The 18,374-nt window shown below is 39.6% G+C and overlaps 1 protein-coding gene across 1 annotated transcript in view; it reads left to right on the top strand.

The window, feature by feature from the left end:
• Positions 1-4,299: 4,299 nt before the first annotated feature.
• Positions 4,300-18,374, top strand: part of LOC310951417 (uncharacterized protein) — a 38,320-nt gene continuing 24,245 nt past the window's right edge. Inside the window, exons 1-9 of the mRNA XM_083919620.1 lie at positions 4,300-4,474; positions 4,990-5,118; positions 6,527-6,601; positions 7,837-8,010; positions 8,155-8,312; positions 9,884-10,072; positions 10,543-11,185; positions 11,495-11,657; positions 17,790-17,901. Of these exons, the coding sequence (XP_083775746.1) occupies positions 4,400-4,474; positions 4,990-5,118; positions 6,527-6,601; positions 7,837-8,010; positions 8,155-8,312; positions 9,884-10,072; positions 10,543-11,185; positions 11,495-11,657; positions 17,790-17,901 (1,718 nt within the window). The 5' untranslated portion in view covers positions 4,300-4,399. The remainder of the gene's footprint in view (positions 4,475-4,989; positions 5,119-6,526; positions 6,602-7,836; positions 8,011-8,154; positions 8,313-9,883; positions 10,073-10,542; positions 11,186-11,494; positions 11,658-17,789; positions 17,902-18,374) is intronic.

The following is an 18,374-nucleotide window of genomic DNA, read 5'->3' as shown; positions in this document are numbered from 1 at the left end:
CATATTATAGGAAGTTTGCTGTCCAGAAGTGACGCCTATAATTTACATTTATAATTATATTTTTCTATAGTTTCTATAGTTCTATATACCCTCCTCATAGGCTCATCTCAATATGCAGCCACGACACCAATCCACTTAAGTCTTGTACATTTTTTTTTAGCAATATCTCAGTGTGCAAATACAAGTAAAAGACATGTATTTTTTTTTTTATCAGTGGTGAAAATGAACTACACAGACTCAAGTACTTTAGTTAAGTACCATTTTGATGTATTCCATTTTGTGCTACTTTATACTTGTACTCCACTATATCTATTTGGTAACTGTAGTTACAGATTCAGATCAATAATAGAAAATATTATCAACAAATGAAATCGCATATATTGTTACACAGCAGTATATAATGTAAATACAATGACCCACACCATTATCAGCTGCAACATTAAAGGGATATTTACATTCATAATTATGATCTAATAATCTAGTATTCTGGTATTCTGCATAATGAGTACTAATACTTTTCTCACTTTAAGTACATATTGATGCCAATACTTTTGTACCCTTACTTCAGTAACATTTTGAATGCAGATTATTGTAACAGAGTATTTCTACAGTGTTATATGACTATTTTTACTTAAAGGTTGAATATGGAGAATTAGCAGAACACCGCCATCTAGAGTCTCAAGATCGTAGTCGCAAAAACAAAACATAATTCTAGCAGTCGGGTTGCCAGGTTGTTTAGACCCAACCTAGTAGCCTACAGGAGACCAGAGTCTGTTTGTACCTGTTAGAACACATCCCCTCCAGCAACTCACACCATGAAAACAAGGATTAGAGGAGTTACCATTAGCTGTTACCATTAGCCGTTAGTGTTAGACGTTACAGCTAAGTAAATTTGAAAGTTAGCTTACCGATCAACTTGAAAAGTAGTCATTTGGGCGTGTGTTTTAATGCCGTTGAACTCCTTTCTCTCAGTTCATGGAGTGAATGCTTGGCCTATATTTACTCTGGTTTTTGCCCGTCTCCGCTCACTCAGCTGCAGGATTGGCAAACTCCATTTCACCCAGTTCCAGTCTACAGTAGCTGCACCCAACAACAGACAACACTGGCAACCCGCAATCCAACGCTATTGGCTGGTACAATGGAAACAGAGCAGGACAGAAGGTCGTTGTCAAACCTGTAAACAAAATTTTTAAATATTAATTCAGACTAAATTAAAAAAAAATTAAATGTAAAAGCAATACTTGCATTTGTACCCTTTCAAAATGCCCCATGAGTGTATTCATTTAAAAATATATATATATAGTTTTTAACAAAGATTCTACCTATTCCATCTTTAAGTAAAAGCTCTGAGTACTTCTTCCACCTCTGTTTAAAATGAAGATTTGTTTTAGCTATTAATTATTCTTTTAATACCGGCAAATAATACACACAACACACACAGTGATATGATGACAAGACAAGATAACCCTACTAAAAGGGGAAAAGTTTTGTGTTTTATTATCATAATAAAATGTATAATAAAATAAAATATTTGTTATCAGCAAAGTGTAGCCTAAGCATCAAAAGTAAAAGTACTATTTATGGAGAAGTTACGGTAACTACACTGTTAGTGTTGATATTACATTATGTGTAAGCAGTTTTTTGCTGTTGCAGTTGGCAAGTACTTTATATATTTATTTAATGTTGTTTAATCTGCAGCACCTACAATCCATGTATTTCATGAAAACATTGTTTATTTTGTATGTAAAATCAGCAAATAACCAGTGCATATACCTGCAAGTACATATCATTTAACATCTACCTCTCAAATGTGGAGTACAAGCATAAAGTCGCACAAAAAAGTAATTTCAAATGCCACAGATGTACTTAAGTAGCCTACAGGACTCGACTAAATGCACTTAGTTACATCCAACTATGTTGCATTATAAAAAGGATCATAAGGTTTTATTACAGCAATCTTAATAGACTCAAACAACCTGTGGATTCCATCTTCTATCCACAGGGAAAGCAACATAAAGAGACCAATTGTATTATTCTCAAACGGTAATTCTTCTTAGGAAATTTCGGAGAGAAAAAACAGTTTGATTGTTTTCATTGTTCTCGATCACACCTGTTCTGTACTGAAACTCCACTAGACTGAGGGGTTCCCCAAGAGTGTCATGAAGGGGGTTTCCACAAGGTCACCAACGTGTAACTGCTAACAAGAACTCTCTGTTGTTTTCACACATGCTCACTGACCATTTAACATGTCCAAATCTAAAACGTGATCAAAAGAGCCTTATGACTATTTTGTTTGCTATAACCAGCTGGCTGCCATTCAGATTTTGTTTATTTTGTGTATTCATGCAATTGCGACACATGTATGCATGCACACTTCACTTCTCACAAGCTTTTTCTTCTGGAAATTCCAGTGGATTCCTAATAATAGTGTCCTTTCCTGTGCACACATTAAACATAAAGGCATTTTAGCGGCATATTTACACAATGACACCTGTGAACTTTGTACTTTTCTCTCATATCAGATATCAAGTTTTGTAAAATATTGCTTCAGTGGAAATCAGTGGCTTCCTCCTCATGCCATTCCTGGTTGTGTGATCTCATTCGTATCACAGGAGAGCTATCTGTTTTCTTCTCTTTTTTTTGTTTTGACATTTGTGTGCCTTTCTTTGCTTTTTGAGTACTTTTTCTTGTATTAACCCTGCTCAACTTATCCTCTATTCATGAAATACTCGACTGGTTGAGGAAAGGATGATGGAAGGATGGCTGAAGGGGTAGAATGCACATTCTCATCACTTGTTACTATTCATTTTCCGTTTGTCTTGAATAAAGAATAGAAATACTAAGTTTAATGTATTCCTAGTTGTGCGCCTCTCTGCTCCTACATAAAACATTTACTTGTTTGACCATTTCTGAGAGTTAGATAAAAGGGTAAAATCCAATTTCAGTCAGTAGACTTGTCATAAAAAAGTTCTTAACAGTTTTGCTGAAAATTCTGTTGGATCACTCTTCTATTAGAAAACTGCCAAAATACACTGTTGTTGGCAATAATCCGTCTTTTATGGGTGAACTCCCTCATCATATCTGAATTCATTGACCATTTAAATAAGTTGATATGCACTTAAATACAGTAATTGTGGTGCACACCAAAGCACATGCAGCACTCTGCTGTCACTGATAATTAACAGTTTTATTTCAGCTGTCATTCTGTTTGTAGACAAGTAATTAACAAATGGTACATCAGCTGTCCTGTAAAAATAATAATAATAAATGTCCTGTAGTTTATGGAAGGACTCGTCTTATTTTCATTTGTCAAAAAACAATCCTCCATTCTTGCTTCTTCTTATGATTTAAAGTTCATTGAACTTGTTTTTTTTATTAATTTGTTTGTTGTGCAACATTGGGATTTTAATCAAAGTGATCCCGGGAAAACCTATTATAAGTATATTTTTTGGTGGAGTTTGTATGTTCTCCCCGTGTCTGCGTGGGTTTTCTCCGGGTTCTCCGGCTTCCTCCCACATTCCAAAGACATGCAGGTTTTTGGGTAATTGATGACTCTTAATTACCCGTAGGTGTGAATGGTTGTCTGTCTCTATGTGTCACGGATAGACTGGGGTCCTGTCCAGGGTGTACCCCGCCTCACGCCCGATGTCAGCTGGGATCAGATCCAACCCCACCTTGACCCCGATAGGGACAAGCGGTTGAAGATGGATGGATGGATGCCTTTATTAGATAGGGCCGCTTGAAGAGTGACAGGAAGCAGGAGTGAGAGAGGGAGTGACATTCAGCAAAGGGCCGCAGGTGAGAATCCACCCCCGGATTCCGTGTCAAGAACTTCTAGCCTAAGTACATGGGACGCCCGCTCTAACCACTGAGCCACCAGGGGCCCCACATTAGCTTTTTTTAAAATTTGCAGATGACTTTACCTGGATTTTCCTTAAAGACTATAAAAACAGTAAAATTATATTCCATATAAGTTTAAAAAACACATTTTGAGTACAGGAGAGTCTTAAATCACATTACTGTGTTTTATTGTATTATTATGGGTATTGGGGAAAGAGCTGCATGTTTCTTAGCACTCTCTCCTGGGCTAAACAGGGCGAGCAGCAGATAAGACACATAGTTCTACAAGCGAAGACGTGTAAACTGACTGGAAATGTTTGCTGATTTGCAGAGAAAACCTGTGGGTGTGGCTGAACAACCTGCCTTTTACCTACAAGAAGTGTAACCTGAGCTGAAAGAGGGCGGTAGTAGAAAGAGTGACACAAATCACGGCACTTTTCCCTTCCCTGGTCAGAGAAGCAGACTTCTGTTAAGGTCGTGCATGACAAGGAAAAAAAAATCTTTCAATGCAATAAAAGAGAATCAGTTGCATGGATTTTTCTGTGAAACCTAAAACGCTATGATGCTAAATTTAGGATCAAAGAAGAAAGACAATCTATCCAGAATGGACAGATACACTGAGGACTTGCCACAGGTAAGATTTCAGTTTATATATGTAGACAAGGAATCAAGCAGCAAGCAATATGTTCTTTTAACAGCAAGTGTCAAGTTCTAATTTACCATGAAAGTGTAAAATCAATGATTCTGCACATCAGCCCTCTCTCACTTTCATTAATGTCACGTCCGTGCAGCAAATAGGAGACAACGCTTTGGTTTATGGGAGTCTTTCAAGCTTTTCTTACTTCCTCAATTCAGCCTGACTTCCCTGCTGTTAGTTTCCCATAATGAAACACATATTTACTCAGAAATGCGACAGACAATGACTGATTTCAGGAAGACAGTATGTTTGGTTCCTCTTTACAATTCCAGTGAGCTGAGACTGATTAAGAGGGTTAGATTCTGTCACCCTGTCATGCATATTTGGGAAATATTAACCAGAACACATGTTTAGTTCACAATCAAGATAGCCTCTTAAACATGAAAATAAATAGAACTGACCCAACGCATTTATAAAGTGTATCTTTATTCACCGTGTGGTTGTGTTTGCAGTTGAGCAATGAGATGCAGCTGAGCATCATGAACAAGGTGAAGAGTGGAGAGTTGTCCATCGAGGATGCTCTGAGCCAGGCAAGGAAGGGTGAGAAGCAGCTGCTCAAACAGAAGAGCCTGCCTGAAGAGGTAACAGCGTTTTAAACCAAACCCTAATATTTTGTGATCCCTAAGTTCTCATGTTGACGTGGTTCTATGGAGTTCTTTCACTGTAAACAGTTGTAGAAAAAGATATTATGAGAGTAGTAAAAATGAATAAATCAATGAGACATTTTTTTTTCCTGTAACAACTATTAACGGAGTAATCGGGTAGAGTCGCTAACAGTCGCTAACAGTAATTAATGTAATGTAATGCTGTGAGTGATGAACAGTGATTAGCTCAGGGCAGCACGGTAAACAAATTAAAATGTCTTTTTTAACCACTAATACTGCTCAAAATAACACCAAACCTCTGCAGTAGCATGAGAAGAGTCCCTACACATTAAACAAAGCAACAACAATGTAGTTAGTGAACCCAGAGTTTATTAAAAGAGTGTTTTAAAGACTTACCAACTGGCCCCTGTACCAGCTCCTCTCATAGTAAAGTCTATTCAACTTAATTACCAAAGTCAATTGGTCCATTCTTGCTTTTGTTAATGTGTAGGGACTCTTCTCGTGCTACTGCAGAGGTTTGTTGTTATTTTGAGCAGTATTAGTGGTTAAACAAGACGTTTTAATTTGTTCACCGTGCTGTCCTGAGCTGATCACTGTTAGCCACAATTGGTTGTTAGCGACTCTACCGGATTTCTACGTTAACAGTTTTTACAGGAAAAAAATTGTCTTTGCTTATTGGAAAGACAATTGGATTGGCCGAAAAAGACCCTGGGAGGAATTTACGCCGGAATTTCCCCTTAACTCCCCTCAGGAGTTGGTGAAGAATAAGAGTTGAAAAGTGAGTGAATATTGGAGTTCCATTCATCAAGTGAACAGAAACACGACTCTAAACAACGGCTGATGTTGCTCTGTATCTGCCGGATGTCTTAACAGGCCACTGTTTGCTAAAAAGGTTTGTCATATCAGTTTAAAAGGTGATCATATGTAGGGGTTAAACGAACAAAATGCAACATGTTATTCAGAGAGCTTTAGAGGTGTAAGTAGGCATTACTCCGGAGAGAGAGCTTCCTGTCTTAATGCTAACCCGGCCCCATCGCCACACACAAGTGGTATCAATCTTCTCATCTAACTCACTCCCACTTTGACATGTAATCAGTTTCAAGATATTATTTGCTTTGTGAATGACCTACTTGTAAACCTGTTTTGTAAAGTTATGTTAATGAGCCGCTCAGCCTGCTGGATTGGTTTAAAAACAAATCTGTCTGAGGCCAGTTTGATTATCCCAGAGATGGAATGCGGCAATGTTTGTTCTTTGCCATAGAAGGAAACACTTACAGAACAAAAGACACTTTCCTTACAATAACCTTTTTATTCTGCTATTTACTGAAAGGGATTTTCCCATTAGGTATTCATGTGTGACGTTTGGGTTTTTTGGCTGTTGCAGGAAGAACAACCCTCACAGTACAACTTCAGTGTTCACAAGCACGGCCGCTACAGGTGGCAGAAGCGGGTTCTTCAGGTGAGTTTAAATCAACAAAACAAGATCCTACAGCCACGCTAGCCGCTCTGCGAAGTTGTCCTTCAGCTGACCAGTCCAAGCCTGGTCAGATGCGTACATGAACTGATTAAGCCTCTTGGATGAGAGGTGAAACGTCTTCCTAGACAAATAACCAAGTCCAGTTGCTTTTGACTGAAATAGCTTTGGGGATAACGATGACCTGGACAAATGAGAACATTTACAGGCATACTTCAGCTGCATGTTGAAGCTGCGCATGCTAACTTGCTCGCAAATGAAATGCTAACATAATGTTTAGCAGGTGTAACCTTCACAGCCTGTTCAAGGTGGAAACGTTGTACTAATATTCCACCAAGAAATTTTCTAATTAGCACAAAATACATCTGAGACTGATTGGAATGAAATTAGTTTTGCAGGTATTTGGTCAGAAATTTAAGTATTTTACAAATTAAAATTAACCTGATAAGGTGATATGGTATATGAAAAATGAATTGATCCGCAAAGTGTTTGTAATTCATCGTGAGAGGTGCAGGAAGTCAGTAGGATGATCTGGGGACCACAAATGTTTGTACAAAATTTCATGACCATACAATAGTTTTTGAGGTATTTGGACCAGCCCACTTGCAAACAAATTGGTTTCACAAAGACAGACTTTGACTTTGGCTTACATTTAACTGCTAGTCAGACTTTAGACAGATATCTAAATTCATCTGAATAACACAGCTCTTAGTCCACAGTTAGTCTGGGGGCAAGGGTGCTGACTTTTAGGCTTAAAGGTTGAATATGTAGAATGCCAAGCATTCACTCGATGGACCGAGATAAAGGAGTTCAATGGCAATAAAACTAGGACAGTCAAACTCCTCTAATACTTGTTTTCTGGTGCGATTTGACGGAGGGGACAGGTTCAACAGGCCCAAACAGACTCCTGTCTCCTGTAGGCTACTGGACCGGGTCTGGAGAACATGGCAACCTGACTGCTGGAATTGTTTTTTGTTGGTGCAACTACAATCTTGAGACACTAGATGGCGGTGTTCTACTCATATTCAACCTTTAAATAGTCTAAAATGTCTAGACTAATCTAGCAGCAAACGTATTGAAAAAAGACTAGTCTAACACTGAAGACCAGTCTAAAATATGCTTGAAACTTGCCCCTGAAGATCAAATATGATAATTTTCTCTGTGTTACAGCAGACATGTACTAATACACTAATTTGAAACCCTCTCATTTGACCAATCAGATTGATTTCAAGACAAAAATGCTTTGCAGCATCGAGAAAGGAATCATCAAGCGACAACTTCCCTTCTCCACAGTCAAGAGTTGTGATGATGGAATGGGTTCCAGGTTCTCCATTTCCTTTAAAGGACATCATGATTATGAATTGGAGGCCACTTCACTGGAGGACAAACACAAGGTGAATTTACACTAAGAGTCGGTATAAAGAACTAGAAAAACTTTAACTTTAAAATTATTTGAGGAGGAAACATGTCATTCTTCTTTGTGGACAGCTGTTATAAATGTTTTGATTGGGACTTTTTTTCCTGCTGGTGATTCTCAGATGATGCAGCTTGTGAATCAGATCATTTATGGGAACGTATATAGTGTTCCTGAAGAGGGCGATGCAGAAACACGTCAGCAGCCTGAAGCATCCCAGAGTCTTCGGGAAGGCGTCTTGTTACTGCACAGAGGCGGGTTGGCATCATTCAGATGGGTGAAGTACGGATGTGTCCTTATTACTGTAAAGCTGCCAGATACACAACAAATATGCAGCAATTATTTGCTGCCACATGTTTACACCCACATCCTTAGTTATAAATACATATTTTTAACCAGGACTGGGAATTCTAAGAATATTTTGAGTTTGTTTTGTGCTCATACTGTACAAGTGACAATACTGACAATCCCTTGCGATATGGCAAGACATAAAACTCTGCTTTGAGTTATAATATTTATAATAATTTGTGTCTGACATAATATTCCTACATAAAATACGTTCAACTAACTAGTTAAAAATACTTAAAATTACATCTACTACTTCCTACTCATTGAAAATCCATAATCTACACAAGATGTATCCTGCTTCACTGAAAAAGACCATTTTCAGTGTTCCTACACTGGAGGGTCCATGTGTAAGCTAATACTGGACCACAACTTAAAACTGGCTGTGAAAATATTGCTTGTATGAACCATACACTGTATAAAAAATGGATGTAGCATACTCGTCAAGGTCCTTTCTCTCAACTTGACCCAATCATCCTGTCAGACTTTCCTCCGCCACATTTCTTCTTACCAAAAAAGGGCATTGATGTGACATTGGGGGGTGGGAGATACGTCCATCTGGCTGACGTTTACCTCCAAGGAGAAGTGAGGGCCAGCGGTTAGCTGTAATTATTCCTAAGCTTTAACCTCCAATACAATAAAAATGACCTGGTACCAAAAAATTCACTCCCCTCAGTGTTGTCATGGAGATATGACCTAAACATACAGACTAGAATGTTTTTTTGTCCCAGGCCTTAAACAGGTTTAATTATGCTGTGAAAAACATCCTTTTTAACATGGGGGTCAATGAGAGACTGCCCTGTTATGAAAACTGCTCCTAGTGGACATTCAGAGAACCGCAGTTTTTGGCACTTCCTTATTGGAGGTTAATTGGAAGTCACTGTGGTGGGGGCTTGTTATGAACACATCTTGATATTTAAGGTGACCAGAGAGAAACTTTCCCCCTTCAGCAGATGTGTATGGAAAACAGTCTTCTAGAGTCAAACTCTGCACATTCATCATTCTGCACAGAGACGCTAAAACACACAAAAAAAAGTTGCAATAAGCAAAACAATTTTCTTTGCATGGAGGAGGACTTTGAAACTACGTAAAGTGAGCATGTATACTTAAAAAAGTGCTTGAGTTTTGAGTGTGCTTTTTGCAGCTGTGAATGAGCTGTAAACCATTAAAGGTACAGTTTGACACATTTGGAAATATGCTCAATATACGCAACTCATATTTCATAATATACAGAAATGCCAAACAATGTTTGAGGAAACTTAAAAAACTGTGTCAACTTTACATAATCATTCCACAAGTTTGGATGTTTTAAATGCCAAATATCAATCAGTATCAGTATCAGCCAGTATCAGTGGGCTGTTGCAGTGTGTAGAACAGTAAAAACATGATTGTCAAGTAAACTAACTTCAAAAACAGTATATAACAATCAGTACAGTTGGTGTGTAGTGTGGCACTGAGACACAGCTCCTGTTGTTGTGGTTTACATTTCCTTCTCCATTTTGTTTCAGATATGCGGTCCAGCTGCACCCAGGTCAGCTAACACTGGTCTCCGTCAGGCGAGGGAGCCCAGCTGACGGTGAGGTGACACCCTCGGTGCCCGTGCCTATCGTGATTCACCTGTCCGACGGTGACACCAGCGTACAAAAGCCTCACAGCTCCGACAAATTCACACTGATCACCCACAAAAATGAGTACCAGTGAGTGAGGATTATTATGGAAATATTAACAATAGTTGATGAATTCTGTCCCATTACACCAGCTGTTTCTCTCCTAATTAATTCACAGCTTTGTAATAGTGTATAATTTCAGTCTTTTCTGCAACACATTCATGTACAGGCTATATAGAGCACTTATGATGTGGCCTCATTCAAGTGATAATGTCATGAATAGGGATGGGAATTGATAAGATTACCAACTAACGATTCTTTATCGATTCCATGATTGATGCCTGTCAAAAGTCAAAGCCATGACTCCTTGTTTCCTGCAGCGTAGAGTTTGATGTCATTGTTTTTCAGTGAACTGTCAGAGAAAACATTGATAAAAAGACTCGATAAGCTCTGGAACCGGCTCTTGATTCCCATCCCTAGTCATGAATAAACCCCTTTTGTGTTATATCGAGACTTCTCTCAGCTAATGAGGGAAGTTAAGTTTTGTGGATTTATTGCAGGTTCCGGGTGCCTGCACCAGATCAAACAACTGCCCCTGGAGCTGTCCAGAGGGAGCGGGATGCTTGGGTCCAGGCCATTCACAAACTGTGTTCAGACTGGAAGAGGAAGTCCATGGGCGAACACCTGTTTTCGGAAACAAAGGGCCGACAACATCTCAGCATAGCCGAGGATGCAGAAGACACCGACACAGACCCTGAGTCGAGTGGTGGAAATATAACTTATCCTCCAGTTGATTATAAAAATGAAGATTCAACTTCTGGGGGTGGAGATCATTTATCATCCGGGGACACGAGTCAAAGTAGTCCCTCAGCCAATTATTCACACCCTGTTCCTCAACCTCGCAGCACTAAAAACTCTGCTGTTATAAGCCCTGATAATTTGCCTCCCGTCCCATCGCCAACCTCCCCCGGCGTCTTTGCTCTATCCTCTCCCACCTCTCCTAAACCCTCACCCTCCTTTACTGCCCTCACACCCTCTTCCACAGTCCCAGAGTCTCTTAACCATGAATCAGGCCCGAGAGATGTAAAAAGGCCTTCACCGCTGAGGGTCCCACCGCCTCCACCTTTACCCTTCAAATTCACGATGAATCGAAGAAAACCGCGCACTAAGGCTTTCCACTGGGACCTAGTTCCCTCAGACAAGGTAACACTGTTTCTTGTCAGTCAAAACTTCATTCGTCAGAAGACGCTCAATAACCATGTTTTGTATAAAGCTTAAAAACGTCTCATTAGTGTGAATTATTCATATTTAAATGCAGTGTTTGAGTATAGCGGCAAACACTGAAAGGTCAGTTCCAGCTTGGTTTCACTTCATTATTTCTCATATTGCATCATTGTTGGGAATTATTCTTTGTTTTGTCTGTCTGTTATTGCTAGCTCTTTTGTAATGTTATCATTGATTTCCTCATATAATGGAGTTGTCTCAGTCTTGAATTAATTTGTTTCTTGGCAGATTGCAAAATCATTTTGGATACAAGAAAGCACCGAGAGGATTGAAATCGACACATCGCGCTTATATGAGCAATTTGCCATTAAAGATCTGGAGACGTTTGGTGCGGCTGAGCCGGGCAACACGCAGCACATTATGCTCAACCACAAGATTGCACACAACTTCAGTGAGTAGTTCAACAATGTGTGAGTGTTGAGGTGAAGTTATGAATATTGTCTGCTGCGATAGATCATTTGCAACGTTTTATCATGGAGATTAAATGCTCCCGGCAAAATAATAAGCTTGTGTTGTAATGAAAAGGCATTCTTCTGCATTAAGTTAGATAAAAGGAGCTTGTTCCTTGAGTAAATTAGAATTTGTGTTGGGAAATAAACCTGGCAGAGGGGAGCACCACTTAGAAACAGTAACCAGGATCTATGTAAGAGCAGTGATAACTGTGTTGTCCTATTTAATTTTTAGAAATGAGATCGTAATTGTCCAATTAGGAGGAAACTGACCCCAGAACCCTGAGGCCGGGCCTATAAATGCTGCTAATCTGTTCTTTTAAAACAATGGTTGAGACTGTAATGTTGCCACAGTGGCTGTAAAGCAGATAGATGGATATTCCTCCAATGTGTCTGCAGAGGGCAGTGTGTCACCAATCCTGCTGCGCCACAACTGCCGTGCAATCTGCAGAGCTATTGTGAAGTGGAACAAATTCTATATCTCATTAAGGGCATTTCACTTTTGATTAACTGAGTGTACATGGCTTGTATATTTCAAGACCCAAGCCAGGGGAGAACATCTCAGAAGCTTCCTCTCTCGCTGCTCATCTCAACAGGCACAGACACTGTGAGGCGATACGGATGCGATGGTGGTGGTGAGCTGCTAAATGGGATCAGTTTGAATGGGCAGACCAGTAACATAATTAGAGTTCACATATTCATGAAATATAGATAGGGGATCTGAGCGACAATGACAGCGATTTTCCTGTCTTGATACTGAATACCCCAGCGTTCAGAATTTTTTACTCCTCCGTGACCTGGAAACTTTGGTTGTGTCAGGAGCTGGAGCTGAACAATGACAGCCTGCAGGCAACCCAGGGCCATGCATCTTTCTGCGGCGAGCTTTCGAAACATTTAGACACTTGAAGAATAAGAGGAACTCTCTGTCTCTCCTACTTTGGTCCTATTAAACACAGATATACATTAGAAAGTGACATTTCAGCAGTGGTGGAGGAGGAGGTATTCAGATCTTTTACCAAAAAAAATCAGCAATAATACAGTGAATTTTGACTGACAAAACAATAGGGCCAATGAGCACCATGGGCAGAACTAACGCCTTTGTCAAGCTGTGTGTTTACATAGACAGCACTCAACCACTCGCAGCCATGTTAGTTAAACTTTTGCTCACGGCATAGGCTCCGCTGTATCTACTCCCTTGCTACCGTAGAGACTATAGTCGCTACTGCTAGGGTTGAAAGACTGTGACTCGCAATGACTCGTTTCACTGTCACATATATAGCTGTCAGGTTTAAAAAGTCTAGAAGCGCTGCAAAATGTAAATTTTCCTCCTCATTTAATTTAGCATAACGCTTAAGGGGAGGTTAGCCAGCTTGGAGCAGAAGTATCTTGTGATTGGTTTAGGAAAACCTGATCCCCCTCCCACGCAGGAATCAGTTAAGGCTCCTTTCTGCTCTTTTGCCTTTTGTCTGTAGTCTGCGTACATTTCGTCCGTATCTCTGTCCGTACCCTTCAAGCTTATGGATGCTTACTGGGATGTCTTTAGTGTCTCACAGACCACCGCCCTCTACAACGCTGCCCACCATTTTGCCTCCTTCTCAACATACGCAGGATCTTTATCTCCTCCGTCATCGCCATGTTTGTTGTTGTCGAAAACTTTTTTTTAAAACTTTATTGGAGTAACTTTTTAATGTGAACAACGCCCTCTAGAGCATGTTTTGCTCAACGTCCCCTCCAACGTAAAGGACGCATGAAAGCATGACGGCAGTGACGCTTAGAACTTTGATAACACACATCTCTATTTACACACAAAATAGAAGCATAAATGAGCCTTTAGAGTGCAGGCAGCTTCAGACTGAAGGTGTAAACTGGGTGAAACTGGGTGACAAATCTGTCTGATACTCAAACTAGTCAAACTATCAAAAGTTTTCAGATATTTTCCAGAAAAAGCTTTGAGTGTTATGGTATTATATAGAACAGCGTATTAGGGCCATTGTAGGTATAAAAAAAAGAAGGGGGGAGGGGGGTAGTAGTCTGAGAAAAAGCTGGTAGTTAATAGAGTTGCTACACCATATTGCCTGGAAGTGGGCGCACAAAAAGTATTTTATTTAAGCCTTATAAGGTACCAGTGTCAGATACTACCAGGAACGCTATGAACAGATGGATGGATATCACTGTTTACATCTACAGGCAGTTCAAATGGGATATGTTGTACAGCAGGACACAATACAGCAGAGCATACACTGCAGGCTTAATATAAACAGTGGTGGGATAAGGTTGATCCAATTTCGCAAAGTGAATCACTGTGGTTCATGACAAACACACACATTTTCTGGGTTTTCAGGTAAATTTGTGACTTTAATCATAGAGAACATTCATTCATTCATCTTCAACCGCTTATCCTGGGGTCGGGGTTGCAGGGGGCTGGAGCCGATCCCAGCTGACATCGGGCGTGAGGCGGGGTACTACCTGGACAGGACGCCAGTCTATCACAGGGCACATAGAGACGAACAGAGACAGACAACCATTCACACCTCAGGGCAATTTTTAGAGTCAAAGAGAACATCCAAGTTTTTTTTCTCGAAAATTTTCGACTTTTTTCAAATTTTTATTTACTCATATGTTTTCTATCTAAAGTCTTACTTACTAGTAACTAAACAAATAAAAAGTGAAATGATTCTCTTTGAATTGTAGTGCAGTAAAAGTATTTAAAATGCTAATACTCAAGTAGTACCTGTTGCATTACATCACTGCATTTGTATTGAAGCTACTGAGCTACTACTATACAATAAACAATCCACAAGAAAATATGCTTTTTAAAATAATAAAAAGAGAATGAGACCAAAGGTGATAACTGCCCATTTTCAATACAAAAACACAAGAACCCCCCCAGGATTCACATCTCATATATGAAAAAAATAAACTCTGTTACTTCCTCTTTTCTCTCTCTAACTCTTGGCATCCCCCCACACACTCACACACACTCACGTCCTCCCTGCGCTTGTTTGCATGTTTATCACCCCAAACCTGTCTAAATTCGTGCTGTGTATTCAGCTCATATCTTCTTCTTTGCCACACTATTCATTCATCTGATCCCATTACACTGGGAGCCCGTATGCATGCGAAATCTCTGCATTGTTTTTCTTACAAAGATAGCAACAGCTCAGCAGACAGTCAGATTACACCTCGATCAGATGATAACACAAGACGCTGATCAATAATTATAACAAACAAACAAACAAGCTCAGAACTGTTAATTAGTGTCAGGCATAAAGTTGGAACTCATACTGTGTCCACAACGACTTTAACAACATTATCCGGCATCCTCCGGTAATCAACTTTATCCTTGTGGGCAAGCGAGAACATCCGCTGCGTTGTGTATCTATAGGATACACTCTATAGTATTTCAAGTGCTCTACAGGAATCCAAAAGACTTTTGACAGCAAGACTGTAGCTCTTATCGATTTGTCTTATTGCGATCTTTAGAAAAATACCTACAGAGCAGATGACAGACAGATATACAAAGTTTGTGTGTGAATGTGTATGTGGTGGTATACCTTATGACCGTGACTCTGCATGCCATCGCAACGTTAAAATCAGTTTAACTTTTAATGAAGTCTGATGAAATATCTTCTGCAATATGTCAGAGCCACTGGTCCGCTTTGATGAGATCAGCCGAGGAAGAAGATCCTTTAATAAATACAACAATGTAAAAAAAATACAACAATACAACCCATACAACCACACAGATTGTTTGTTCCTACCCTTTAATACGACCCACATGTGTTTCCTAAATTAGCGACAATACCGGTGGCAGCAGATCAACATGCCCTCATACCTCAACTTAACGGTTGCACTAAATACGTGGCTAACATTTGGAACAGTCACAGTTTAGTTTGGTTTAGGCAACAGAACTACTTAGTTAGGTTCAGGCAAAGATTGCGGTTTGTGCTAAGATAAGTACGTTTCATTACCCAACTTCAGTTACATACATAAAGTAACAAATGTTGTGGACTACAAATATAAAGTAGAATAAAATGTTGATAATCAAGTCCAAAGTACAGAAGTTTGAGTTTGAGTGAATATTTCCACCACTTGGTGAAACTAACAGTGGTTTTGTAAGATCACAGTGCATTTCTGTTAAGAATGTGTAGCCGACTAATGTGGTTATTTACCTTGAGAGCCCCTGTGCATGCTGCCTATTTAATGACTGGAAATGTCGCACTCCTAATTAAAAGTACACCTGTGGCTTCCTGCGCCCAGCGGTATACACTCTCCATCTCCATACTCTAATTTGCCAGGGCAATGCCCAGTTTGTCTGAGTGCCAATCAACAAAGGGCTTGATTTGCACTGTGTTTTTTTAGGCCAGGTGCCTAATCCTCACTCTTGAGGACACTGGTGGTGCTCAACATTGATGTTGATATTTGATGTCGGCTTCCTCATTGGAAAATGTGACACGAAAGCCTCTGTTGGTCCTGGTGAGGGAATTTTCTGTCTCTGGTCTTTAATGTCAAGGATTTAGAGACGTGATGATTACAGCTTTGTACCTCCAAAATGCTTAACATTCAACATGATTATTTTATTTACTTTGTCATGAGTGGATTATCAATCAGTTTGATGATTTGGATTCAGTGACATGACTGGAAGTGTTGGAAGTCATTTTTCTTTATTGACAGTTCAAGGAATAGTTTAATATTTTGGGAAATATCTGCTGTCTGGCTGAGAGTTAGAGGAGAAGATTGATAGCACTCTCATGTCTGTCTGTTCAGTGTGAAGCTGCAGCTAGCAGCCTGTTAGCTTAACATAAAGAGTGGAAACGGGAAAACAGCTAGCCCGGCTCTGTCCAAAGGTTAAAAAATAAGACTATAAGCACCTCAAAAGATCAGTGATTAAAGCATTATATATTGTCAGTTCTGTGTGAAATTACGTGCTAAAATGTTTTCTAGGACGGGCCAGAAAATGTTGTTTTTGCCCTTGATTTTTGAACGGATTAAACAAATCATGTATGACATATTATTTAGTGAAATTTAGAGGCGCTGGTAGGCAGATTTTGTTACCTTTGCATAGAGCAAAGCTATCTTTCTAACTGGCTGTGGCTTCATATAACACAGAATGTAGCTGTGTTTCTATACAAATGTATCGATATTTGAGAAAAGCTCCAAAAGAAAATGCAAAATAATGCCTGTTTCCTTCCACTACCATTATTTATTATTTCGAGTTGGTTCATTGAGATAATCAGTAGGTGGTGCAAATTCTCTAGTGAGAAAATCATTATACCATTGCAGAAGAAGAGGGTGCAAGAAGGTGACGTGATTCAACGAGTGCTTCTAACAGTAGAAACAATGTCGAAAACTTGATGGAAATATGACTTTTGTCTCGCCATTTATTCTGTTTCCATTGCACTTTGTCGCAGGTTGCTTTTATTGATTCACAAACTTTTCCACCTCAGCCAAACCCAAGTATTTCAGGACTTTCTCAAAATTACATCATTCCCATTGAGGGTTTTTCAAATGCGCAAATTAAAAATCTTCTCATCAACTCCCGAAAAGAAAACTTTTTCCTCATAAGTATTCCTTTTACATGTCTTACACAGTATTTTCAGAGTTGGGGGACGTTCTGTGACAGCTCTGTTTCAGTACTTCGAGTGCAGCAACTTAAAGTGCAAAAGTTTGCTCTGTTAGAAATGCAAAGCTCCAGGTCCAAGTTAGTTGGCAAAAAAAGAAAAGTGGACGTGACTTCTAAATCAGTGCCTCAGTATTTTACATACATGTCCAAAATTCCTGAAGCTGGCTCCTAATGAATGCTTCTCACAACTCCTGCATTATGCAGAGGCATTTTCTGTAAAACCAAAAAAAATCACATCAGCTTTGACTTGATAGAATGCAAATTTGTGCATTTCCCTTAGGCGTTTTGGGGAAAGTAATTAAGCAAAGGACCCTTTGTCTTCAGAATACTTTTTGAGTCATTTCATCGCAGGATAAGACGACCGAGGAAGAAGAGAGATCTGTCAAGAGGAAAGCTTTCATGTACCATTGAGTGTGTTGACTTTTTATTTTTTAATCTATTGTTCTTGTAGACATTTTCCTCAAAAGTTTTCCAGTGCAACCGGGAGAGCTGAAGGACAAACTGTTCATCATTAACGAGGAAGATGGAGGCCTGTCTGATGGGCACATCACCTCTCTGAGGAGGTATGACTTTGTGCCAAAAAACGCTGATTTGTATTCATTCCTGATAGTGTCACAACTGAACCTGCGGGCTGAATGACTTTTCGCGCCTGAGCTCGTGTGTTTTCATTGGCAGAGACAAAACCTTTAAAAAAACAACAACCTAGCAGTAACAAATCATCAATAAGGGATGTGAGTGAATAAGCTTGAGGACGATGTGAAACCACTGCTGGTTCATGTGACACACAAGACACATGATTACAGTCTCTACAGTGTTTTAATACTGAAGAGCAGATGCCAGAACCTTTTACCAGAGCAGCTTACTAATAAAACTTTTATCTCTGGTTATTTGTGGAGATGGAAACTATTGACTTGCCCCAGGGAATATAACGCTGGAAGTGGGTAAAATGCTTCCTGACTCTTACCTACAGTTTGCTCAGTGGCTTTGGATGCTGACCTCCTGGAAAGAGAGAGTAATCTAATGTAGTGTGGAGGAT

Source organism: Echiichthys vipera (genome assembly GCF_963691815.1).
Source record: "Echiichthys vipera genome assembly, chromosome: 9".
Classification (NCBI taxonomy): Eukaryota; Metazoa; Chordata; class Actinopteri; order Perciformes; family Trachinidae; genus Echiichthys; species Echiichthys vipera.
The sequence above is the reverse complement of the archived record's forward strand: the minus strand, read 5'-3'. Positions and strand labels throughout refer to the sequence as shown.